The sequence below is a fragment of the Pseudophryne corroboree genome, chromosome 1 (genome assembly GCF_028390025.1).
Source record: "Pseudophryne corroboree isolate aPseCor3 chromosome 1, aPseCor3.hap2, whole genome shotgun sequence".
NCBI lineage: Eukaryota > Metazoa > Chordata > Amphibia > Anura > Myobatrachidae > Pseudophryne > Pseudophryne corroboree.
Window position 1 is genome coordinate 598,514,289 of NC_086444.1, and position 27,672 is coordinate 598,541,960.

Sequence of the window (27,672 nt, forward strand, 5' to 3'; positions counted from 1 at the left end):
GAAACTGCACAAAGTTTTTGTTTGTGCAGCTCTCTGCACAGCGGTTCGCAGCCCTGCACAGCGAATCCCCCCTCCCCTGTAGGCAGTGACTACCTGATTGCAGCAGTGCTAAAAGTAGCCTGCTAGCGATCAGGTCGGAATCACCCCCATAGTATACAGTACTGTAAACAGTGTAGTATATTTACTAATCAAAACACTATCAGGAAAGGAGATGTGCTACACCCTTAGTTTTGTATGAATGCACACTGGTATATGCTCATATCCTACTTTTTGGAACTCCACCTTTATAATAGGAAAACTGTTGTGGGATTGCAGGAACATGCGACAAAAAAATAAAAAAAACATGACTTTAACAGTCTCCTTGTTAACACTTAAGAAATTTTATCTTATTTGTTTTCCTCTAAAAACGACAGCCTGATCAGTGTCTTAAAGTAAGCATGACAGTGAGGGGACACTGGGATCTCCCCACTAGGACCTATGACCTGAAGTGTGTGATCTTAGCACAGAGCCGTATTAAGAGGGGAAGGTGGGGAAGGGGGGGGGGGGGGGGGGGGGGGGGGGGGCGCAGGAGACACTATACACCAGGCCCCCTATGTCAAGGCACCCCCGCCCCCCCAGCAGGAGCAAACTGACATCACTTGCTCCCGCTCTTGTGCAGCAGCAGAAGGAAGCACAATTTGAACAGAATAGCACAAAGCTTCCCAACCAGAGGGGAAATAGTAGATGGGGGGGGCTGTAAGTGATCAGGGATCCTAGCTTCTCTCCCCTCCCCCTCATACACAGCAGGCTAGATTGATGTTTCTGGGTCCTGTGTAACATGTTACCTGATGAGAGCATTTGGGACTGGAGAAAGAGGGACACATTGAGTCCTGTCCCAGACCCCACTGAGTAAGTAGTACAGCTGCTGCTGCTGCTATTGCATATGACAAGATAGATGATACATTTTATTTTTCTATGTGTATTTTAAGGTTGCAGGGTTGTTTAAGCTTTGTTCCACTACAAGAAAACGTAATTAAATAGTTGTCTCTTATTTATGTGGAGCTATAAACAGTACCCAGCCATTATTAACAATTAGTTTAAATCTAATATACGCCATTGGTTTAAATTTGACATCACAATCTAATTATATATATATATATATATATATATATGTACACATACCCTACCCTACCCCCACCCCCCCATCCATCACCCAACTGTGTAGTAGTCTTATAGTGGAGGTGGGCAGGACGACAAGTGGGGGTGGTGCTGACAAGATGTGGAGGGCCTCTCAGCACCCCCCCGCACCACCTCCCCCCCCACCCACCCCGGCTTAATCCAGCCCTACGTTATCATCTCGGTTGGATGTACTGGAATAGAAGACAGGAATAGGCGAGGCGACCCTAAAAGAGTTTGCCACAGCTTCCCAAGCACAGTTGCCAGTTTCACAGGTTCCTGGGAAGGAATTATTCTGGTATTTGTAACCTTCTATAATTCCTCCAGCACATAGTGGCAACGCCCAAAATAACAAGAGTGGCCAGGCTTCAGTTAAGTGTTTATGAATTTTTTATGATAATTTCCATTTCAGCAACAGAACACACACATTTCTGCATGTAAGTACCTAGCTTTTATTTTAGAAAGCTGTATGTGGTACATTTTAAAAGCTGCTACTTTTAAAGGAGAAGTATAGGTTTGGGTTATGCTTATTTTCTAGCTCTATGTTATCAGTGGCTGTTGTCTCCACTGAGGCCCCACATATGGTATATACAGCATATTCTTGCTTGTACTAATATCTGACTCAGAGGGAACGGGACTGTGACATTCCTTTTTGAAAAGGAAGTTGGAGCAATAGACATTAAAGAACAGTTGTGCCAGTATAGAACGTGGGCATAGGGGAATGAAAGAATGGTCAGGGAATGTGGTGAGATTTGTCTTTTCCTAGAAGCTTTGTGTACCCCTTGGAAATTTGGCTTTAGGACATTACAGGGCTCCAGGGCATGAATCACAATAATAGGGAACCTAGTCATTTACTCATGAGACACAGGGCCTAAACCAGACCTGATCGTTGTCCTGTGTTCAGATAGTTGCTGACCAAGGGGGGTGTAAATTTGCCCGTGCAAGTGTTCCAACGCATGTGTGCGTGTGCTATAAATATCCCTCAGTCAGTGGACAGCTGTAAATCCGTTCGCATCACACTCACCATCGAATGTTTTTACCCCTGTGTGCAGTCTGTGCGTAGCCCAGGACTTACTCCTACAGAACGATGAGAACAGGCTGATCGGGTCCGGTGCAGACATCACACACCCTCCCTGAAAACGCTTGGGGACGCCTGTGTTTTTCCTGACACTCCCATAAAACAGTCAGTTACCGCCCACAAACGGCCTCTTCCTGTCAATCAGCTTGCGAACGGCTGTGCGATTGAAATCTTCGCACCAGCCTGTCACTGTTCGGCAATTACCAGTTGTTGGGCGACGCACATGCGCATTGAGGTGCATACGCATTCGTAGTCTACCGAAAACGCACAGCAGCGATCAGGTCTGAATCGGGCCCATAAACACATGTACAGCACTTGGCTATTACAAAACACAAAGAATTGAACTGGGAGACTGTACCATATAATGTAGCAGGTTAGTGGTCAGTCATTTAGCCCTAATATATTTCATCTACTTTATCTGCGAGGCAGGCACACAGGCTGACATCCCCTTACTTTACTGAGTTAAGTGATAGTCAAGGAAACATTGGGATAAAGCAGGAAATTGGATTATAGCTAGTCTTCTTTTCTATCTCACTTTCCTCTAACACTCAGTTCCTACCTGTGCTCTCTGCACCATCTCATCTGCCGTACCAAATCTTTCCTCCAGCACGCAGCGCAGGTGCTCCGATTCAAACTCCAGCTGTTGCCGGATTAGATCTATCTGCATTGAGAACTGAGAGAAAAGACTATAAGGAAAGGCAATGTTACAGTTAGGGGAAATGAGAAAGAGTAATAGTGCAAATGACAACAAATAGTGCAGTACTGTAAATACACAGAATATATTCCCTAGTTTAAAGGTCTCAGAGCATCTCACCGTCTCCACCTGGGGCAGTTCCTCCAAGCGCTTGGACAGACTTTGAAGCTGGGAGTAATACCAGAGTTTCTCTGTTTCTTCCTTATCAATCTCTCCCAACAACAGAGATCTTGTAAGAGAAAAGTTTCATATAATTTAATTGGGAACAATTATGTTTTTATTGGGTTATCATCCTGGTTGATCTATGTATTCAATTACCAAATGTCCACAGATAATAACCCATAACATGATCATCATATTATCTTAGGCTGGGTACAAACAATACCTATGCATCCACCAACATAGCATCCGATATGGTAAGCATGCACACTTACCAATCGGCTGCTCGATATGTCTGTGCAGACATCACATCTGGGCGGGCATTTGAATTTGCTCGCCCATCTGTGATGTCAGTCCCTGCAGAGTATGGGTGGTCGGCGGGTCGCCTGTACACACGTCCAGACATGCCGATATACAGTATATGCAAGGCATCGGCTGTGATGCAGGTCCAACGCAATATGGTGGTCATTCCGAGTTGATCGCTCGCTAGCAGTTTTTAGCAGCCGTGCAAATGCTATGCCGCCTCCCACTGGGAGTGTATTTTAGCTTAGCAGAAGTGTGAATGAAAGGATCGCACAGCAGATGCAATTTTTTTTGTGCAGTTTTAGAGTAGCTCAATACCTACTCAGCGCTTGCGATGACTTCAGACTGTTCAGTTGCTGTTTTGACGTCACAAACACGCCCTGCGTTCATCCAGCCACGCCTGCATTTTTCCTGGCACGCCTGCGTTTTTTCGAACACTCTTTGAAAACGGTCAGTTGACACCCAGAAACGCCCACTTCATGTCAATCACTCTGCGGCCAGCAGTGCGACTGAAAAGCTTCGCTAGACCTTGTGTGAAACTACATCGTTAGTTGTAATAGTACAGTGCGCATGCGCATTGCGCCACATGTGCATGCGCAGAAGTGGCGTTTTTTTGCCTCATCACTGCACAGCGAATGAATGCAGCTAGCGATCAACTCGGAATGACCACCTATGTCTGAAGGACGTCATTGACAGACATATCAGGTGTACACACCTGCCGATCCATTGCTGACATACTGTCCATACCTTCCAACTGTCCCGATTTTTTCGCTGGACAGTCATCTTTTTTAGGCACTGTCCCACCCACTGGCTACAGTGTCCTGCAGTGGGGGGCAGTTGGGAGGTCATCTGTCACTCACTGCCCTTAGCAGAGCAGTGGTGAATAGCTGCTGTGTGTCTATTCACTGGAGACAGAGGGGCTGGGGACATGCCAGCAGCTCACAGAGCGCTGGGCATGCCCCAACACTGCTGTAAACGGGAGGCGTGGCTCGTGATAGCAGCGTTAATGTGAAGTTACACCCCTTTTGCCAAGGCCGACTTTCCAGGTCCCACTGTGACAGGCCTGGTCAACCTGTGGCTCTCCAGCTGCTGTGAAACTACACATTCCAGCATGCCCTGCCACAATTTTAGCATTCCTGAATAGCAAAACTGTGATAAGGCATGTTGGGATTTGTAGTTTCACAACAGCTGGAAAGCCACAGGCTGGCCAGGCCTGCGCTATGAGAATCCAGGATGTTGTGCGGTATGATATTGTGTGCGCGATAGATCAGGCAATATATCAACCAGCGTGTAGGTACCCAGGCTTAGCAAGAAACCCAATCATTGCATTTTGGCCTGTCACATGTGGGGTCAAAATGGACATAAATCCTGTTGTTTGCAATCAGGTTCATCACATGTGTGAAAAATATATAAGGCGCACAGAGATAGAAGGACCTGATTCAGAGGTGGATGCTGCTGTGTTGCTGTTGCGTCTGTTGTCATGGCTGCAATAATCTGCAGATGCAATTATCAGCCTGCCCCTAGTGTAGATCCCTGAGCCTCTGCACGTTATAGCACCGCCGGTGATACCTGAGTTGCCACCATTGCGCGCACAATTGACACATGCACCAGCCCTATGTCAGGTGCAGTTTCTCCATCTGACTTGGGGTCTATTTACTAAGCCTTGGATGGAGATTATGGCCTCTGTGGAAGTAGCTGTGTGTTTGGGTACACAGCCACTTTCACTGACACAAAAAGGAGGAATCAGGTGCCTCAGACAGTTAAATAATACACCTTATTGCTGCTCACACATATAGGGACCTACAAACGTTCAAGGTGCAAACAAAACAACAAAAGTGAGCGCAAAAGAGATATTAACATTTCTCAGAAGCCAAATTATAAACTGCAATCAGTTTGCCACTTATAGATTTTAACAACATAAAATTGCATAAATAAGTAAAAGTGATTCCTGTGGGACACTTATTACACTTGTAAAGTGTATTTATTTTGCTACTTTTAAATGAAACTATAGCCAATCATACAGTATAATGAGCTTGCTATGATTCTTTCCACATCATAGAAGACATTTCCCATATCATAGAAGAATCATAGCAAGCTCATTATATATTATCTATTGACTTAAATCTTTGTATAATTGGAAAACATTGCGGCTCTTATAATTTGGCTTCTAATACATTTAATATCTCTTCTGCGCTCACTTTTGTTGTTTTATTTGCACTGACATACCCACAACTCCCATAACACGCCCATGTGACAGCTGTTTTTGTGTTCATGTCTAGCCACCTCCCAATCACCGCTCAGAAACACCCATCAATTTCTGATACTGTCTGTCCCGATCGTAACAGCATTGTAGGGGCTTTCAGAGTTCTCCATGCATGCGCAATTGCAAATGATCACTCAATTATATGAACACCGGCATTGTATGCAACAGAGAATCAGGCCCAGAGGTGTTCTATCATAGTGAACTCATTTATTTCGAACACATAGCCACTCAGTTGGGCTGCCAGCAGTTGATCCACATATATTTATTACAGTCTAATACGTCTCCTATAAGGTGAATAGCTACTAACTGTTACTTTGTAGCTCCCATACTCTAGTCTAGTACAACGCATTGCAGCACCATCCTACATTATTTACTGAAGTGTTTAGTAACTCCTCATAGTCCCTGAGCTATTCCTTCAATTGTGCTGCTAACACTTTCATTTTCTTACCTTTCCCTGTCCAGTTCCACTTTTAATATTCCACTGGAGCGACTCTCTCCCCTTCTTTTCTTCTGAGGAGTATCAGAATGCAGTGATGGCGTTCCAGAAGCCCGACCCAAGACCACAGCGGCATCAGGGGGACCGATGGCTGAAGATGCATACTGGCTATAGAGTCCAGGGATATCACCTTGCACAGCTGATACAGAATGGAGACCAGGTGGTCAGTATAGGTAAAGACGTGAACTATCATTTGACATGTTCATAGAACCACATTGTAGGAAAGGTTAACTGGTTAGCTTTGTTATAAATAAATGTTTGGTACTGCATCTAATTATCCTTTAAAAGTTTTCCAATGGCTTTCAGGATGGACTGCGTAGAAAAGAGGAGGGAGGCAGGTAAAAACGTAAATAACCAAAAAGTAGGCAATTTTGGAGCATTGTATAGTGTATCTGTGAATGTAGTTTAATGTTGAACCAGAACAATTCAGGCCAAAATGCCAGTTCATTTATAATAAATGTAGTAGGACTGCTTGGATCTTTTCATAATTGACGTGTGTTTTTTGTGTTACTTTCCTCACCTTTCATCTGGTCAAATACATCTGAGTGGCCTGCTGATGTTCCCACATCATGTTCAAGTTTTCCCTGGAGATGCTTCAGAACCTCCTAAGATGAAGATGTAATAAATATATTACATATTTGTTACATGTATGCGTCTTGTGTTTTAGATTCCTGTAACGGGTGTAGTATGCTGGTCGTCGGGAGCCCGGCCGCCGGCAAACTGAAGACCACCCCATGTAACTACTGTATAATCTCTCTATGTTACATAGAGCCATCAGGTACTGAACTATAACCGACACTAGGCCACCAAGTATTTGGCTCTCACGCTGCACTGGTACCCTGCACAATCTATTTTTATCAAGGCCTCCTAGAACTGGGCCCTGTATTTAAACCGCAGCCCCAAGAATTGGACTGCATATACTGTATTTTACACAGAACCACCAGGGACACATATTTAACATTTGACCACTGACTTTGTATTGTGCATTAGCCCACAGAGTTGTTCTATGCACTGCATAACTGGAGAGTGGATACGGTTAATAGGCCGACCACTATTGGTCGACATGCATTAGGTTGACATGGTCAATATGTCGACATGTTCTATGTCGACATACAAAAAGGTCGACATGAGTTTTCACCTTTTTTTCCATTTTTTGAACGTTTTCATACTTTACGATCCACGTGGATTACAATTGGGAACGGTAACCGAAGCATGGCGAGTGAAGCGAGCCATGCGAGGGGACACGGTGCACTAATTGGGGTTCCCGGTCACTTTACGAAGAAAACGACACCAAAAACAGTAACAAAACTCATGTCGACATGTTTCCATGTCGACCTAGTACATGTCGCCCTAATGACCATGCCGACCTATTTACCATGTCGACCTACTGCAGTATACCGACAGCGGGATCCCAACACCAGTATGCCGGCAGCGGGGCGAGCGCTAGAAAGCCCCTTGCGGACTAGCTGCACTCGCCACGCTGCAGGCATGGTGGCTCGCTGCACTCACCACAGGTCATAGTCTCCCTCTATGGGTGTCACCCACAGAGTGAGAAAAGCCTGTGGTGCCGGCGGCGGCATTTCACCGTTAGTTGGGATTCTGGTGTCAGCATTGTGACCTCTGGAATCCTGACTAGTGGTATTGTAACCGCTTCCCACATCTGCCCCACCTGCAGTGCAGCGTGGTTTTGCCCAATTGCTAACTTTTTTGATTTGATAACAACTCTGAATAACCCCCATAGGGGGTAATTCCAAGTTGATCGCAGCAGGAAATTTTTTAGCAGTTGGGCAAAACCATGTGCAGTGCAGGGGGGGGCAGATATAACATGTGCAGAGAGAGTTAGATTTGGGTGTGGTGAGTTCAAGCTGCAATCTAAATTGCAGGGTAAAAATAAAGCAGCCAGTATTTACCCTGCACAGAAACACTATAACCCACCCAAATCTAACTCTCTCTGCAAATGTTATATCTTCCCCCCCCCCCTGCACTGCACATGGTTTTGCCCAACTGCTAAAAACTTTCCTGCTGCGATCAACTTGGAATTACCCCCATAGTGCGTAAAAAAATTTTTTTTTTCCTGGACATAATTTACATCTATGCATTTTATGTAAACAAGTATTTGTTACAATTTGTTTTTATTTGCTTTCTATTTTGTCAAATGACTTTCAAAAACTACTATAAAATTATGTGATTGAGTTATTGTGTGTAAAATAGCTGCACTCATTCTGAATGTCTCTGACAATTATTATATCATTACAATTATCTGGATCTGTACATCAGGTTACAGTCCTCCAAATTATAGATAAGATCATTTGTCTCCAGATCTGATACAGTAAATCTTATGGTCCCTCCATGAGTGCCATAGTGAGAACATGCATCATAAGACACAGACAGACTGATGGAGGGAGTTTCTTGCAGTATTCGGATGACAGAGTAACAATGTATAGATTGATAGTCATTAGGTCGAACCCATATGGGCAACATGCATTAGGTCAACAGGTACAGAAGGTTGACAGTGCTTACAGTCGACATGTTCAAAAGGTCGACATGAATATGGTTGACACACAAATGGTCAACAAATATTTTTAGTGTTCAAACCATGGTGGTCATTCCGAGTTGTTCGCTCGCAAGCTGTTTTTAGCAGATTTACTCACGCTAAGCCGCCGCCTACTGGGAGTGAATCTTAGCATCTTAAAATTGCGAACGAAAGATTCGCAATATTGCGATAAGACATCTCTGTGCAGTTTCTGAGTAGCTCGAGACTTACTCTGCCAGTGCGATCAGTTCAGTGCTTGTCGTTCCTGGTTTGACGTCACAAACACACCCAGCGTTCGCCCAGACACTCCTCCGTTTCTCCAGCCACTCCCGCGTTTTTCCCAGAAACGGTAGCGTTTTTTCCCACACGCCCCTAAAACGGCCTGTTTCCGCCCAGAAACACCCACTTCCTGTCAATCACATTGCGATCAACAGAACGATGAAAAAACCGTGAGTAATATTCCTAACTGCATAGCAAATTTACTTGGCGCAGTCGCAGTGCGAACATTGCGCATGCGCATTAAGCGGAAAATCGCTGCGATGCGAAGAAAATTACCGAGCGAACAACTCGGAATGACCACCCATGTTTTGTTCAACATTTGCTTTATTTACTATCCACGTGAACATCTATTGGGAATAGTAATCTGTGGCAAGCGGAGAGCCCGTGGGGGTAGATGTGTGTACTGATAGTGGTCAGATAACAGGCAAGAACCAACATTGGGACAAAATAACAAAACAAACATATTTTTTGACCATTTGTGTGTTGAAATAATCTTGTCGACCTTTTGTAGCTGTCGACTTTAAGCATTGTCGACCTTTTGTACCTGTTGACCTAACCCATACTTGCCTACATTTTGGCTGCTCCCTCCGGGAAGGGAGCAGCCAAGTCACATAGGAGGGGGCGTGGAGGAGGCGGTACGGGGTGGTGGTGACGCGATCGAGTCATTGTAGCCCCACCCCCCCTTTACAATGCCCACCATTTTAAAGTGGAGGGTGGGGGTACGATGACGCGATTTAGCACGAATCGCGTCATTTTCCAACCCCCTTCTGTGTGACGGGTTGCCACATTCAGCGAGGGGATGCGGTGAGCTGTGGGGTGCGGCGGTGGGTGAGTGGCATGCGGGAGACTTGCCCACTTCCCTGGGGGCCGGCAGTGCCACCCATTTTTCGGGAGCCTCCTGGCCTCTCCAGGAGAGTTGGCAAGTATGACCTAACCATGTTGACAGTGTCAATTTATTAATCCACACCTGTTGTTTGCTATGTACAAAGTTGGTGTACCAATGATACTACTACACAGAGCAGTGCAAAATAGTAGAAGGTAGTACCCCTTTTAGTGCTAGACAAATTCTCTATTTACAGTGATTCTTTGTGGCATCAGATTATAGAAGCGATAGAGAAATGTAAAGCGGGCACTCTTCTAGCTGTGTGGAGAAATACATTACCATTTTCACTCTTTTAAAGGATTTTTCATACTAGTTTAGCTGGTGGTCTGTGGGTTGTCTGTGGGTCTCATACTATACTTTTAACTTAAGGGGATACATCTGGTTATGCTTTAATGCAGAAGTTCTTTCCTAGATGCACTCTAAGCAATGTAATAATAAGATTTACACACAGAAGTGACATGTACAAAAGACAGTCTGAAGTCCTCTCCACATGATACATGTAAGCCATAAATAAAGCTATAGGCAGTATTTTAGTAGAAAAACTTAAAGAAAAGTTTTATGGGGATATATAGGGTGGATTTTCCTCACACTAAGCATACACCTTGAGGTGCAGTATGTGGATCATCCAGGTGCGCTGGTTATGTCATGTGCATCATGTGCTCTTCTTAAATAACCTCCGCTGACAGGTAAATACTGAAAGGAGCAGGGCCAACCAACAGCACAACACAGTGAAGCACTCTCTGGTGAAACTGATGGCAGAACATTATGGTGGAAATACACCTCTATATGAAACAGTAAATGGTCCTACATCCAGCATACATCCAACCTGGTATGTGGGATCTAGGTTGACCATGTAAAGGTTGACAGTCATTAGGTCGACCACTAATGGTCAACATGCATTAGGTCGACATGGACAAAAGGTCAACATGGTTAATAGGCTGACGTGTAAAAGGTTGACAATGCTTATGGTCGACACATACAAAAGATCGAGACACATATGGTCAACACATCTTTTTTGTGGTTTTTAGCATTTTAATCAACTTTTTCATACTTTACCATCCATGTGGACTACGTTTGGGAATAGTAACCTTGCCTTCACTTGCCATGCGAAGAGACGCAGTACACTAATTGGGGTCCCACATGCTTTGACGGCAAAAACGAACAACTTTTTTCATGTCAACCTATTCATGTGTCACCATTTTGACCCTGTTGACCTTTCCTACCGTCGACCCTTTGTCAGGTCAACCTTTTCCTGTATCAACCTTTTGACCCTGTCGATCTAATGCATGTTGACCAATAGTGGTCTTTTACTGTAGACTTTTCTAATGTAGATCTGGTGATCCATACCTATCCACCACTGTGGAAATGTTCAACTTTTACCCTTTGGAGTACTGCATTTATTTTGAAACAGATATGAAACTTTAGGATGAATATTAGTGTTACGTTAGATAATGTGTAATTGTTTATCAATACTAATTCAGTAGTTGAAGAAAAGCAATCTTCTCCCACTAAGTGGTCATTGATAGTAATTGTTATCTTTTATTATAAAAATAAATCCAGCATTGTTGTAAGCTAAGACAGTTGGACTCCACATTTAACAGCCCCCACCCCCATTTCCTGCTGGTCTAGTAAGTATATTTATATAGTAGACTGATATTTAGTGTCATGCTATGCCTGAGCATGGTAATTATGCAAATTGCTCTTTTAACTGATTGCAGTGGGGGATTGTTTTTTTTTTTTTTTACACATTGTCTGTTGCAAAAACACCAAATACAATGCAGTGATAACATCAGCGCACAGTGAGTTCAGGTTTCTGAATGAGACCTACAATAAGCAATGACCACTGCATTATTTTCTAGTGCTGTGTCCTTTTCTTTTTAAAGGTTTGTGCTTATGTATTTTCTCCAGAACTATATATACTATGTTATTTGTGTGCCATATTATTCTTGCAGTCTGTCTTTCATCTTCCTTTTATTGCTTTTATTATTTATCTCTCTCTCTCTGTACATCGTTCCATTGACTTTCCCAGTACTTTCTTCTTTCCACTTTCACCTTCATGTCTGATGTGTCATGCTCAAGGCGGCTCAGCTGGCTGCTGTTATCCTGCAGCTCCCTCCTAAGATGAGAATTCTCCTTCTTCAGGTCCTCTACCTGGCGGACCAGCTGATCATAGGACGCAGGAGAGCCAACCAATCCAATTCTTGCACACACCTGCATGGATAATAATGATTCATTAAACCTTGTAGTTAATGATTGTCAAGCATACACAAATGCTCTTGTGTGTAAAAATAATGTCACCAAGCATGTTGACAACATGCTTAAACAATGTATGAAACATTTATGGTCAGCATATAAAAGGTTAACATTGTTTTCTGATTGTTAATTTTTTTATGCAGGGATTAATAACTGCTATGAAAATCAGTAGAGCAGAGACAAATCCTCTGAAAGCTGCCTCTGGCAGAGAATGTGTTATTCGCTGCAAGTCTCTACCAGAGTTAAAATGAATCATTTATATAGCAGTGATGTGATGTCACTGTCTGTGGATACAGAACTCAAGTCGACCCCATTTATGTAAATGGTGAATCAAGTCAGCCAATCACAGTAACAGACATGGAGAAAATATCATGGCAACAACCAATCATGAGCCACTGATACGATCTCCAGTAGGAGATGAGATGAGAAAGATTTAGTGTTTTGTATCCTAGTAGCACATTGCAAAAAGAAAGAGCAGGGCTAGTTCCGGAATTTGAGTTCCGTTCAGATCTGAAAAACTTATTCCAGACATTTTTTTGTATCTTTCTTGCAAAAGCAGCAATAGAAATTATAGTGATACATTCATTCCCACAGAAACCCATCTACGAAATGCCTCAAAATCGTGTCACTATGCAATTCTGTAGTGAATTCAGGCGCACAGAAATTGTACATATTCACTCATCTAAGATTAAAAAAGACAAATCTTGCAAACTGTAACAGACCCATAAAAAACCCATAAAAAATATAACAAAGATCATTCTGGTGGGACTTTAGTTAATCAACCTAGATTAAACACCTTGCTCAAATAATTTAACTGCACATAATAGTAAAAAGAATACACAACATATCAGATGAAAGAAAAAAAAAATCAAATAACTAAATGAACATCATACATATATATGTAGGATCTATTTATTAGATGTGTAATACGCCACACAGACCATACAGACCAGTCTTAAGATGCGTACACACTGGGCGATATTTTAACCAATCTTGCTCATTTTCAGCCTTCCGAGCGATATCATTTAAAATATCGCCTAGTGTGTACGCTATGACAGATGGACAATGCGCGCTCCGGCGGGTCGTTATCACCCCCCATCCCCGTCTGTCGCCTGTACATGCAGCTCAGTTTGGACATATAGTATCATCCAAAACTGCATGTACGGGTTGGCCGCAACGTTAGCGATATCGTCCAGTGTATATATCGGCCACCCGGGAGTCAAGGGAAAACACAAAACGATATCGCTTACATAGTGTATCGTCAAGTGTGTACCCACCTTTAGAGACTTGATCAATCATTTGGGAAGAAGAAAGGCTCTTTTTGTCCCCCTACACTAAACTGGATTGGACAAATTGCAAAAGACATCTCATTGAGAGATTTGAGAGATCTCTTGCACAGAGACTTGAGCTAGGTACACAATGTTGATTCTTTGGCTGTCCTGACAATCGGCGCAATATTTTGGCAAATTGAAGGCCCCAATATCTCAGCTACACATTACGCAATTTTATTTTTATTTTTATTTAGTTATTTTTTCTTTAAAGTTACTAAAAATATGGGAAATATGGTCAGATTATCGAGAATGCCCACACACTGCACTATGGCCCTAATTCAGACCTGCTCGTAGCAGCAAATTTGTTTGCAGATGGACAAAACCATGGGGGTAATTCCGAGTTGTTCGCTCGTTGCCGATTTTCGCTATGCTGTGATTGTTGCAAATTGCGCGTGCGCAAAGCACGCAGGGCGCATGCGCTTCGTTATTTAACACAAAACTTAGAGGTTTGCTGTGGCTTCTACGCCGCTTTTCAGTCGCACAGCTGTTCGGTAAATGATTGACAGGAAAGGGGCGTTTCTGGGCAGCAACTCAGCATTTTCCCGGCGTTTGCAAAAAACGCAAGCGTGTCAGGGAAAAACGCGGGAGTGTCTGTAGAAACGGGGGAGTGGCTGGCCGAACGCAGGGCGTGTTTGTGACGTCAAACCAGGAACTAAACGGACTGAGCTGATCACAATCTGTGAGTAGGTCTGGAGCTACTCAGAAACTGCAAAGAATTATTTAGTAGCAATTCTGCTAATCTTTCGTTCGCTATTCTGCTAAGCTAAGATACACTCCCAGAGGGCAGCAGCTTAGCGTGTGCAATGCTACTAAAAGCAGCTAGCGAGCGAACAACTCGGAATGAGGGCCTATGTGCACTGCAGGAAGGGGGAGGGGCAGATATAACATGTGCAGAGATATTTGGGTGCGTTATATTGTTTCTGTGCAGGGTAAATACTGGCTGCTTTATTTTTACACTGCAATTTCGATTTCAGTTTTAACACACCCCACCCAAATCTAACTCTCTCTGCACATATTATATCTGCCCCCCCCTGCAGTGCACATGGTTTTGCCCATCTGCTAATAAATTTGCTGCTACGATCAGGTCTGAATTAGGCCCTATATTGGGAGACTGAGGGCAAGGTTTTCTGTCTTGGTCAATTGATCGGATGATTGAAAGTGCGTATTTGTGACCATGATTTTTCTAGTTTATTGGCAAAACTCAGAAATGATTATTCATACACAATATGCAATAAAACAGGCTGATCACCCAATTATTGGCAAATTGGTCCAATAATTGTATAGTGTGTACCTAGCTTTCAAGGGGGTGATTCAATTGTTTATTGCAGTCAATCTTCCATCTAAAGTGACGGAAGATCGTGCAGTGGGCAATATTCTTATTTTTATTGCAAACATCCTGTTAAAAACTACCAAAGTGCTGGGTGCAACAAGAAAAGTGGCATTTGGACACAAACAGGTCATTTGGGCAGCAAGCTGAAATGTGTGGCTCATCGTGGCCGAACAGAGCAACAATTGGATTGGGCGCCATCTAGTGGCGGCTGTAGGGAGAAAACAACTGAATTACCCCGTTAAAGTCTATTTATACAACATGTGATAACCCCCAGGCAGAACCTGAGGACAGAAAAAACAGGAAGGAGCCATAAAGAAAAAACGATGTCGCACAGACAGAAAGTGATAAAACAGAGAGGAACCCTGCTTCATTTGACATTATTTACAAGATTCTACACAATATACAACTTAACCCAAAACATAATTTGCATATTAAAATTAAACAAGTTGTCAAAATCTTATATTTAATTGGCTCTGATTAATAGTGGTATTCTGGCTTGCAAATAGGTTTGTGTACTACTACATTTATGATAGCATTCTTCCTGCGCACTGTTCTTAAACTTTACAATGGTTCTAGTTGTATATAGTGTAACCAATGGTGTTACTGTTAAAATATTTGTGACTCTTGTCTCACATTGATAGTCAGACTGCATGCTTGTGTGTTGTAGGACGTGAAGAGAAGATTTTGTCTGTTCCCCTGGGTCCTGTTCAGACTGACATGCACAGATGGGTTTTTATTGTGCCTAAGTCATAACACGGTGGACTTGAGTACAGGTAAATAGATCACTTTAATATGTTATTATTTAGTTATATTATAACCATAAATGGAGCAATACTGCAGCTATCACTAATGAAGTACAGCATTAAAGTACAGATGCTATAAAGTTTTCTACATTTCTGGGGAGACACCGGACCTCATTCCGAGTTGATCGCTAGCTGCTTTTGTTTGCAGCGCAGCGATCGGGCAAAAAAACGGCAATTGTGCGCATGCGTATGGTGCGCACTGTGCACGCGTGTCATACTTTCACAAAAGCCAATGCAGTTTCACACAAGGTCTAACGACGCTTTTCAGTCACACTGCTGACCGCAGAGTGATTGACAGGAAGTGGGTGTTTCTGGGTGGTAACTGACCGTTTTCGGGGAGTGTGTGTAAAAATGCAGGAGTGGCTGGGGAAATGTAGGCATGGCTGGCCGAATGCAGGGCATGTTTGTGACGTCAAAACAGGAACTAAACTGACTGAAGTGATCGCTAGCTAGGAGTAAGTCTCAAACTACTCTGAAACTGCACAATCTTTTTTTGTAGCAATGCTGCGATCCTTTCGGTTGCACTTCTGCTAAGCTAAAATACACTCCCCGAGGGCGGAGGCTTAGCGTGTGCACTACTGCTAAAAGCAGCTAGCAAGCGATCAACTCGGAATAAGGGCCACCAGCCCTAATCACAACGTGGATAAAAGATTGTGATGTGCGACACATCTTGGCTTTTGTAACTGGACCTCACGTTGATGGCTGTAGCTACGTACAATCTGGGTGTGTGATTAGAACAAAAAAAAACCCTCCGCCAGGGATAAGTCTAAGGGGTATATTCAATTAAGGTCGAATCGCGATTCAACCTATTCAATCCCTGCAGTTTTTATTCGACAAGTCCTGGAATTCGACTTGTCGAATAGTATGTGAATCGGTGGTATAGCTGCCGATTCACGTACTTTTGAGTGAAACGGGGCCAAATTCGACAGGATTTGGCCCCGTTTCCGACCATCTCAGTCCGACATAAAAAAATGTCGGACTGAGATGTGGGACCCAGAGGAGGAGAGGGGGGGGGGGGCGCAGGGAGACGGGGGGGGGAGCCGCGGGCATACAGGGGAGAGCAGCTCTATAGCACAACGCTGCAGCAGGATGTCACACAGCCGCGCCGCTCACGGCAGCATCCACCCGGCTCCAGCAAGTGAGGTCACGCTGGCTGGAGCCGGGTGGACACTGCCGTGAGGTCAGGTGGCTGTGAGACATCCTTCTGCAGCGCTGCCCTCCCCTGTATGCCCGCGGCTCTCCCCGCTGGTCTCCCACCTCTCCTCCGCTCACAGGTCTCATCTCAATTCGACGTTTTTAAAGTCGAATTTAGATGAGATTGAATAGGGGTTGTCGGATCCATTACGACTAATGCATGTCGGAATGGATCCGACCCTAATTGAATATACCCCTAAATCTTAGTTAAATATATCCTTATATATCTGTTATACATTGTTCAACACCTGTTGTTTATCAATAAATTGCTATTCGCTTATGTTACAACAATGTTTTGTTTTGTCCTTTACTCAATTATGCCAATTATGCTATACTTTCACGGATAAGAATGTATGAATCCAATGTTGACATTCTCAACATTTTACATACTGGACCTTATTCAGCTTTAGTTGCAGTTTTGCTAATTTAGCAAAACTGCAACTGCTTGCAATCACATGCTGGGGGCCGTCCAGCACAGGGCAAGACCGCTTAGCATGCAAATGGCCACCAGCAATGTGATTGCAATTCAATTGTGATCGCATCACTGGCCCGCAAAACAAGGCTAGCCCCATACCTGCGCAGCCCAGTTGCGAAGGCAGGTGCACTGCCGCCGTGTTTTGCATCACAGCGGCCAAGTTTAACATCACGCGGCCACGCTGAAACTGGCTCTGGTCCGCCTCTGTTTTCACCATCCCACCCCTGAAATGCCACAATGTAGCCCTGACCGCCCCAAAAATGCCTCTGCCTGTCAATTAGGCAGACGCATTCGCATCAATGTCGCATTGGCCGCACCCACTCATGCGTAGAATGGTCCCTGCATGTGCGCACTTGTTGCATGCTGAATAGGGGCCATTGTATTCAAAAGTCTGTTAATTTGTGGCCCCAGATCTATAAATCAATAAAAATATATTTCCATTGCCTGCTTTCATGTAAAGTTGACCTTAAATACCAAATAGGGTGCCTCCCTTACCTGAAGCTGGTAGCAAAATTAGACAGCATATCTGAAGGCGGGAAGCGATTAGCATACCGCCAGTCGGGATCCCGCCCATCACAATACAGACACCGGAATCCCGATAAGCGGTGAAACATTGACGCCGGAATACTGGCGACACATGCTATTCTCCCTCCGTGGGTGTCCTCAACACCCATAGAGGGAGAATATAACCTGTAGCACGGCAAGCGCAGCGAGCCTGCAAGAGGCTTTCTAGAGCTCGCCTCACTGCCGGCATAATGGTGGCCAGGATGCCGCTGGTGGTATACTGATGGCTGGCATCCCGGCTTTTGGTATATCATACTGAATCCCTGAAGGCAGCCACTGTAAGTTACACAACAGGAGGATTCAATGCATAGAACATACACACTGAAAAATGCCCCCATCTAAGTCGCTCAAACACCTGGAAGTTGTAGTCTAAAGGGAGGCTGAAAAATATATAAAATGTAGAAATCTTTAACGAAAATGTATTAAATAAGCTCAGTCCAGTTATAATGTCAATTATAGAGGAAGATCCCAATCTGTCAAAATCAGGATACAGGAACACAAGGAGCTTGTGACAGAACCATCAAATGGGACCAGAGATAGCCCAACATACAAATGGCCTGATTCAGAGTATTACACAAATCCGATGGTGTGCATACTACTCTGATGGCGGGTGGACTGCACATGTGCAGAACAGGTCCTGAGTTGTCGCTCGCAGTGCTCTCAAGCAGCAGAATTACTGACATGCTGTATTTGTTTGGGGGACAGTGACAGGAACATTCTACCATTTGTAGGAGTGCCCTGGTCAGGGTCTGCGTCTTCTGACACAGGTCCTTGGATACAGCAGCGAATCACAGAAGCTTACGGGAGGCAACTCTTTACACAAGACACCTCCTGCTGCATTAGCGTATCTACACACAGCAACTGCATCCAAAGACACAGCTGCTCTGCGTACTGCGTCCATCTCTGAATCAGGCACAAAGTCCTAAACAACTACCACAAACACCAGTGAGAAGAAACATAACCAAACATCTCTACAAGGAGCAGCTGAACGACAGTGTTTCAGTGTTTCCATGACCCTGCAGTGCTGCTCATGCGTGAGGGGTATTCAATTATGCAGTGAAACATATAAAGATCTGTGACAAGCCTTTGCTGACTGACCATCTGGGGCACATGCAGAAATTAATGAGTTCTTTAAATTAGCTGTTTATATGGAGAATCCCGAGGGAACACTAGCATCTGTATAAACAAATCACTGTGGGCGTAACATGCAATCATGTAAATGAAACATGAAAGCAACCATAAACTATTTTGTATAAGCAATGAGGTGCGCTAGTATGTGGTGTGCTACTTCAAAGCATAGCAACGTTTTCTATTTTCCAACTTTATCAGATACATTAGCTGTCTGCTAACATGCGTTGGTTACTGAGAATTTTGATGAACAGCTAATGGCAGCGTTCCCTGGGCAGCTCTGACCAGCATAGAAAAGATGTGTCCCTCCAGGCAACAGAACAAGAAGCCCATTATACTAACATTAACTCTGTCTCAGCTACAGCTACCAGCCCTCTCTCTCACACACATCTCTCTATTCTCCGTAGTTGTACTATCCCAGGCTCCAGCCTGATAGATAAATATTAATATATTCATAGTGCATCCCATTACAGCCCAGCTAAATGTTTCAGCACTCTGGACAGGTCCTCAGAGGATGAAGAATATTCCAGTACTGTAAGAAGAAAGTAACACTCTCCTGCATACACTATCCATTTACGCATGCACTACTGCAGTCATTTTCTGTTGTCTTACAGTCTATATAATGGGATTTACTAAAGAACAATAATGACTATTCAATATATAGTATATGTGAGATGTAGGAACTGGGCTTCTCAATTACATCAGAGGCACAACAATTGATCAGAATGGCCATACTACAGATACAGTTAAAACATATATACAGGGTGTGCAATACTGTGTAATCCAATAATAAATAATGAAATCTAGTACTAAAATGATAATCTTTCCTTACGTATACAGTATAAATACTTATATAAATATAGCCAAAGTAACACATTTTTTTTGATTTTTTGTGTGGATCATTACACAAATTTAGACTAATACCTCAAATCCCAAGGGGATAATAACTAAATTGCATTCTGGAGAAGTCAAAGGGTCAGAAGTGTCTGGAAGCAATACTGTCACTGCAAGGTCTTTTGATTGAATGATCACTGCACGGCAGGACTGTGCCACAAGCTCACTTAACTCATTCATTTATTGATTGACAACTGAATGCATGCACAACAGCTTACAACAGCAAACAGGGGCATTACAGTGCCCCAGTTCTTATTATGTAACATTATAGTACTTCCACATCACAATGAGCAGATCAGATGACGACATCTTACAGTGCCCTCCAGTTCATATTGCGCCACATTACAGTGCCCTCCAGTTCATATTGCGCCACATTACAGTGCCCCTCTGGTTCATATTGCGCCACATTACAGTGCCCTCCAGTTCATATTGTGCCACATTACAGTGCCCTCCAGTTCATATTGTGCCACATTACAGTGCCCTCCAGTTCATATTGTGCCACATTACAGTGCCCTCCAGTTCATATTGTGCCACATTACAGTGCCCTCCAGTTCATATTGCACCACATTACAGTGCCCTCCAGTTCATATTGCGCCACATTACAGTGCCCTCCAGTTCATATTGTGCCACATTACAGTGCCCTCCAGTTCATATTGTGCCACATTACAGTGCCCTCCAGTTCATATTGCGCCACATTACAGTGCCCTCTAGTTCATATTGTGCCACATTACAGTGCCCTCCAGTTCATATTGCGCCACATTACAGTGCCCTCCAGTTCATATTGCGCCACATTACAGTGCCCTCCAGTTCATATTGTGCCACATTACAGTGCCCTCCAGTTCATATTGTGTCACATTACAGTGCCCTCCAGTTCATATTGCGCCACATTACAGTGCCCTCTAGTTCATATTGCGCCACATTACAGTGCCCTCTAGTTCATATTGTGTCACATTACAGTGCCCTCCAGTTCATATTGTGTCACATTACAGTGCCGTCCAGTTCACATGATGCCACATTACAGTGTCCTCTCAGCATTATAACATCCACTACATACTACTCTCTCAGTGAAAATGTAATGTCACACAATTCAGACTGTGCAATGGATCAGACCCAACTGCGGATATGGAAACTTAATATGTAACTTCATAACCTGGGTCCAGGCCCTCATAAGCCTCTGGGTCTACTATAGTTATACCCATGACAGCATATAAGAACAAATTAAATGTGTTATTATGATCATCCACAGGAAAATTAGTAAGGATAGACTGGATAAAGGAGAGGAGGGGATGGAGCCTTGAGAAGAATGGAGATAGCTAGAAAGAAGGTGGTGCGACTAAGATAGAAACAGAGTAAAGGTAAGAAAGGGATGGGACCTCAGGGAGGAGACGAATAGAGATAAGGTAAAGGGGAAAAGGTGAGAAAGTCCTTAAATGTGCATTCTTTTAGTAAGTAGATATAAGTGTATTTTACAGAACATATTTTAGTGTCCCCTTGTTACTGGATTACGTTGAACCTAAGCTTAACGCAACCTCTTTAAAAAATATCAACATCAGGGCAAATGTACAAACAATGCAAATTCCAGAAAAGTGAAGAAAGGTACAGAATGTGCACAATATAACATACTGTATGTCTAGGGTCATTGAAAATAATAGCTATAAAGCTCTGCAGATATTATATTACATCATACACAGGAAGGACAACACTTTTTGTCATTCGTATTGAATGTAGCAGATGAAACAATTACCTAATAAAGTCATCAATCAAGAAAATGGCCAGAGTGGAACAATAGATGAAAGTATGTAACTAGGGGTAAAATATCCAAATATCTCTGGAACTCTACACTATAGGCCTGATTCTGAGCTGAACGATAGAACAATATTCCCGCATACAGACAATGTTGTACGCACCTGCATCGGATTCCTACTGTGCATGTGTCCCGGATTTGTATGTATAGTCGCAGTACAGATTTGGACGGGGATATGGTCATTAGGTCGACACCACTTAGGTCAACAGCCATTAGGTTGACCACTATTGGTTGACATGCATTTAGTCAACAGGGTTACTAGTTCGACATGGTCATTAGGTCGACATATACTAGGTCGACAGTTCAAAAGGTTGATATGAGTTTTGCATACTTTATGATCCAAATGGACTACGATTGGGAATAGTAACCTTGCCCGAAGCATGTCGAGCGCAGCGAGCCATGCGAGGGGACACGGTGCACTAATTGGGGTTCCCTGTCACTTTACGAAGCAAACGACACCCAAAAAAGTAAAAAAAAACTCGTGTCAACCTTTTGGCCTGTCGACCTAGTACATGTTGACCTAGTGACCCTGTTGACCTAATGCCGACCATGTCGACCAATAGTGGTCGACCTAATGACTGTCGACCTAAGGTGTGTCGACCCAAATACCCATACCCTTTGGACGCATGGTAGCAGAATGCAATGGGTGTTCCTGGACATTGACTGGGAGGTAACTAACAGGGGTTGCTAAAAAGATTCAGAGATCGTGTGTTTCATGGGAGTATAGGAGCCGTGCCACTGAGAGCATGCCAAGATGTACAACCTATAGGAGGCCATGTTTAGATGGAGAAACTACACCAGCCGTAGGGCAGGTGCAATTTTTGATGGCGCACCCTATGTGTGTCTCTAAAATTGTACCAATCGGTATTTCGGCATGTACTGACGCTGACAGTGGGAACCCTATGGGCCTGATTCTGAGTCAATGGGGTCAATCCAATTTGCTGCGAAGGGTGCAAAGTGCCGTTGCAACGGCGCTTGAATGCCTGCAACGGCACCCGATCTCGCACCCTTCACGGTCTTGAATCAGCTCCAAATCACACAAAATAGCACGGACCTCTATGGGGTGGTGAGCAGTTTTGTGCGAATTTGGCTTGTCATAAAGTGCGGTCTCTGCCGCGATGATTCGCAGCTGCAATTATATCACAGCTAATTGGATTGACCCAATGTTGGACCCAGTTATACGGCACATACTTCTAAGTGGGATTGTGCATGCGTCCCCACTGTGTTTGTACAGAGTTACAGAAGTGATTTCAGATGCACGCACAGAGATGTGTATTGGAAATACATTAGGCGTTACTAGGTGGTGACAGAGAGGTGGCTATTCAGATGCAGGGAGCTGGTCCGCATTATGAGTGTGTTATAGTGGTGCCGCTTGCATGTCATTGAGGTACTTGTTTACACAAAGGCTTAAGTGCTCAGCATAGGGCAGGTGCTGGTGCGACCAATGGTTGTGTCTAAAGACGCACCAAGTGGTATTTGAGTGTAAACAGTGCTATTTTTATAGGAAAATAGGTTCAGGAACTGTGGGCGGGGCAGAGGTGAGAGGTGATGTGGCTGGGGCTACCAAAGGGGCGGGTACTGCCATAGATACACATAATGCCCCCAGTAGTGTCAGTTACACAATGCCCCCAGCAGTGCCAGTTACACAATGCCCCCAGAATGCCAGTTACACAATGCCCCCAGTAACAGCAGATAAACATTGCCCACAGCAGTGACAAATACACAATGCCCCCAGAAGTGGCAGATACACAATGCCCCCAGCAGTGCCAGTTACACAATGCCCCCAGCAGTGCCAGTTACACAATGCCCCCAACAGTGCCAGTTACACAGTGCCCCCAGTAGTGGCAGATAAACAGTGCCTCCAGTAGTGACAGATACACAATGTCCCCAGCAGTGCCAGATACATAATGGCCCCAGCAGTGCCAGTTACACCAGTACTATTTTTGGGGGGGAAATAGGTTTAGGAAGTACGGAGCTATTAAAAAAGTTAAAGACAGACAGATGATAGTCAGATGATAGTTTATAGAAAAAAAGGTAGAGATGAGCGCCTGAAATTTTTCGGGTTTTGTGTTTTGGTTTTGGGTTCGGTTCCGCGGCCGTGTTTTGGGTTCGAACGCGTTTTGGCAAAACCTCACCGAATTATTTTTGTCGGATTCGGGTGTGTTTTGGATTCGGGTGTTTTTTTCCAAAAACACTAAAAAACAGCTTAAATCATAGAATTTGGGGGTCATTTTGATCCCAAAGTATTATTAACCTCAAAAACCATAATTTACACTCATTTTCAGTCTATTATGAATACCTCACACCTCACAATATTATTTTTAGTCCTAAAATTTGCACCAAGGTCGCTGTGTGAGTAAGATAAGCGACCCTAGTGGCCGACACAAACACCGGGCCCATCTAGGAGTGGCACTGCAGTGTCACGCAGGATGTCCCTTCCAAAAAACCCTCCCCAAACAGCACATGACGCAAAGAAAAAAAGAGGCGCAATGAGGTAGCTGTGTGAGTAAGATTAGCGACCCTAGTGGCCGACACAAACACCGGGCCCATCTAGGAGTGGCACTGCAGTGTCACGCAGGATGTCCCTTCCAAAAAACCCTCCCCAATCAGCACATGATGCAAAGAAAAAGAAAAGAAAAAAGAGGTGCAAGATGGAATTATCCTTGGGCCCTCCCACCCACCCTTATGTTGTATAAACAAAACAGGACATGTACACTTTAACCAACCCATCATTTCAGTGACAGGGTCTGCCACACGACTGTGACTGATATGACGGGTTGGTTTGGACCCCCCCCCAAAAAAGAAGCAATTAATCTCTCCTTGCACAAACTGGCTCTACAGAGGCAAGATGTCCACCTCATCTTCACCCTCCGATATATCACCGTGTACATCCCCCTCCTCACAGATTATCAATTCGTCCCCACTGGAATCCACCATCTCAGCTCCCTGTGTACTTTGTGGAGGCAATTGCTGCTGGTCAATGTCTCCGCGGAGGAATTGATTATAATTCATTTTAATGAACATCATCTTCTCCACATTTTCTGGATGTAACCTCGTACGCCGATTGCTGACAAGGTGAGCGGCGGCACTAAACACTCTTTCGGAGTACACACTTGTGGGAGGGCAACTTAGGTAGAATAAAGCCAGTTTGTGCAAGGGCCTCCAAATTGCCTCTTTTTCCTGCCAGTATAAGTACGGACTGTGTGACGTGCCTACTTGGATGCGGTCACTCATATAATCCTCCACCATTCTATCAATGTTGAGAGAATCATATGCAGTGACAGTAGACGACATGTCCGTAATCGTTGTCAGGTCCTTCAGTCCGGACCAGATGTCAGCATCAGCAGTCGCTCCAGACTGCCCTGCATCACCGCCAGCGGGTGGGCTCGGAATTCTGAGCCTTTTCCTCGCACCCCCAGTTGCGGGAGAATGTGAAGGAGGAGATGTTGACAGGTCGCGTTCCGCTTGACTTGACAATTTTGTCACCAGCAGGTCTTTCAACCCCAGCAGACCTGTGTCTGCCGGAAAGAGAGATCCAAGGTAGGCTTTAAATCTAGGATCGAGCACGGTGGCCAAAATGTAGTGCTCTGATTTCAACAGATTGACCACCCGTGAATCCTTGTTAAGCGAATTAAGGGCTGCATCCACAAGTCCCACATGCCTAGCGGAATCGCTCCGTGTTAGCTCCTTCTTCAATGCCTCCAGCTTCTTCTGCAAAAGCCTGATGAGGGGAATGACCTGACTCAGGCTGGCAGTGTCTGAACTGACTTCACGTGTGGCAAGTTCAAAGGGCATCAGAACCTTGCACAACGTTGAAATCATTCTCCACTGCACTTGAGACAGGTGCATTCCATCTCCTATATCGTGCTCAATTGTATAGGCTTGAATGGCCTTTTGCTGCTCCTCCAACCTCTGAAGCATATAGAGGGTTGAATTCCACCTCGTTACCACTTCTTGCTTCAGATGATGGCAGGGCAGGTTCAGTAGTTTTTGGTGGTGCTCCAGTCTTCTGTACGTGGTGCCTGTACGCCGAAAGTGTCCCGCAATTTTTCTGGCCACCGACAGCATCTCTTGCACGCCCCTGTCGTTTTTTAAAAAATTCTGCACCACCAAATTCAAGGTATGTGCAAAACATGGGACGTGCTGGAATTTGCCCATATTTAATGCACACACAATATTGCTGGCGTTGTCCGATGCCACAAATCCACAGGAGAGTCCAATTGGGGTAAGCCATTCCGCGATGATCTTCCTCAGTTGCCGTAAGAGGTTTTCAGCTGTGTGCGTATTCTGGAAAGCGGTGATACAAAGCGTAGCCTGCCTAGGAAAGAGTTGGCGTTTGCGAGATGCTGCTACTGGTGCCGCCGCTGCTGTTCTTGCGGCGGGAGTCCATACATCTACCCAGTGGGCTGTCACAGTCATATAGTCCTGACCCTGCCCTGCTCCACTTGTCCACATGTCCGTGGTTAAGTGGACATTGGGTACAACTGCATTTTTTAGGACACTGGTGAGTCTTTTTCTGACGTCCGTGTACATTCTCGGTATCGCCTGCCTAGAGAAGTGGAACCTAGATGGTATTTGGTAACGGGGGCACACTGCCTCAATAAATTGTCTAGTTCCCTGTGAACTAACGGCGGATACCGGACGCACGTCTAACACCAACATAGTTGTCAAGGACTCAGTTATCCGCTTTGCAGTAGGATGACTGCTGTGATATTTCATCTTCCTCGCAAAGGACTGTTGAACAGTCAATTGCTTACTGGAAGTAGTACAAGTGGGCTTACGACTTCCCCTCTGGGATGACCATCGACTCCCAGCGGCAACAACAGCAGCGCCAGCAGCAGTAGGCGTTACACGCAAGGATGCATCGGAGGAATCCCAGGCAGGAGAGGACTCGTCAGACTTGCCAGTGACATGGCCTGCAGGACTATTGGCATTCCTGGGGAAGGAGGAAATTGACACTGAGGGAGTTGGTGGGGTGGTTTGCGTGAGCTTGGTTACAAGAGGAAGGGATTTACTGGTCAGTGGACTGCTTCCGCTGTCACCCAAAGTTTTTGAACTTGTCACTGACTTATTATGAATGCGCTGCAGGTGACGTATAAGGGAGGATGTTCCGAGGTGGTTAACGTCCTTACCCCTACTTATTACAGCTTGACAAAGGGAACACACGGCTTGACACCTGTTGTCCGCATTTCTGGTGAAATACCTCCACACCGAAGAGCTGATTTTTTTGGTATTTTCACCTGGCATGTCAACGGCCATATTCCTCCCACGGACAACAGGTGTCTCCCCGGGTGCCTGACTTAAACAAACCACCTCACCATCAGAATCCTCCTGGTCAATTTCCTCCCCAGCGCCAGCAACACCCATATCCTCCTCATCCTGGTGTACTTCAACACTGACATCTTCAATCTGACTATCAGGAACTGGACTGCGGGTGCTCCTTCCAGCACTTGCAGGGGGCATGCAAATAGTGGAAGGCGCATGCTCTTCACGTCCAGTGTTGGGAAGGTCAGGCATCGCAAACGACACAATTGGACTCTCCTTGTGGATTTGGGATTTCAAAGAACGCACAGTTCTTTGCGGTGCTTTTGCCAGCTTGAGTCTTTTCAGTTTTCTAGCGAGAGGCTGAGTGCTTCCATCCTCATGTGAAGCTGAACCACTAGCCATGAACATAGGCCAGGGCCTCAGCCGTTCCTTGCCACTCCGTGTGGTAAATGGCATATTGGCAAGTTTACGCTTCTCCTCCGACAATTTTATTTTAGGTTTTGGAGTCCTTTTTTTTCTGATATTTGGTGTTTTGGATTTGACATGCTCTGTACTATGACATTGGGCATCGGCCTTGGCAGACGACGTTGCTGGCATTTCATCGTCTCGGCCATGACTAGTGGCAGCAGCTTCAGCACGAGGTGGAAGTGGATCTTGATCTTTCCCTAATTTTGGAACCTCAACTTTTTTGTTCTCCATATTTTATAGGCAGAACTAAAAGGCACCTCAGGTAAACAATGGAGATGGATGGATTGGATACTAGTATACAATTATGGACGGACTGCCAC

The 27,672-nt window shown here is 44.6% G+C and overlaps 1 protein-coding gene across 4 annotated transcripts in view; it reads right to left on the bottom strand.

Annotated features, from left to right (window-relative positions):
* Positions 1-27,672, bottom strand: part of APC2 (APC regulator of WNT signaling pathway 2) — a 208,550-nt gene that overhangs the window by 43,184 nt on the left and 137,694 nt on the right. For 3 of the 4 annotated variants that reach the window (XM_063914312.1, XM_063914313.1, XM_063914311.1), the window contains exons 3-7: positions 11,896-12,054; positions 6,669-6,753; positions 6,101-6,287; positions 3,048-3,156; positions 2,793-2,906 (exon numbers count right to left, since the gene is read on the bottom strand). In XM_063914312.1, the coding sequence (XP_063770382.1) occupies positions 2,793-2,906; positions 3,048-3,156; positions 6,101-6,287; positions 6,669-6,753; positions 11,896-12,054 (654 nt within the window). The remainder of the gene's footprint in view (positions 1-2,792; positions 2,907-3,047; positions 3,157-6,100; positions 6,288-6,668; positions 6,754-11,895; positions 12,055-27,672) is intronic. The other variant, XM_063914314.1, reaches the window with a different exon arrangement.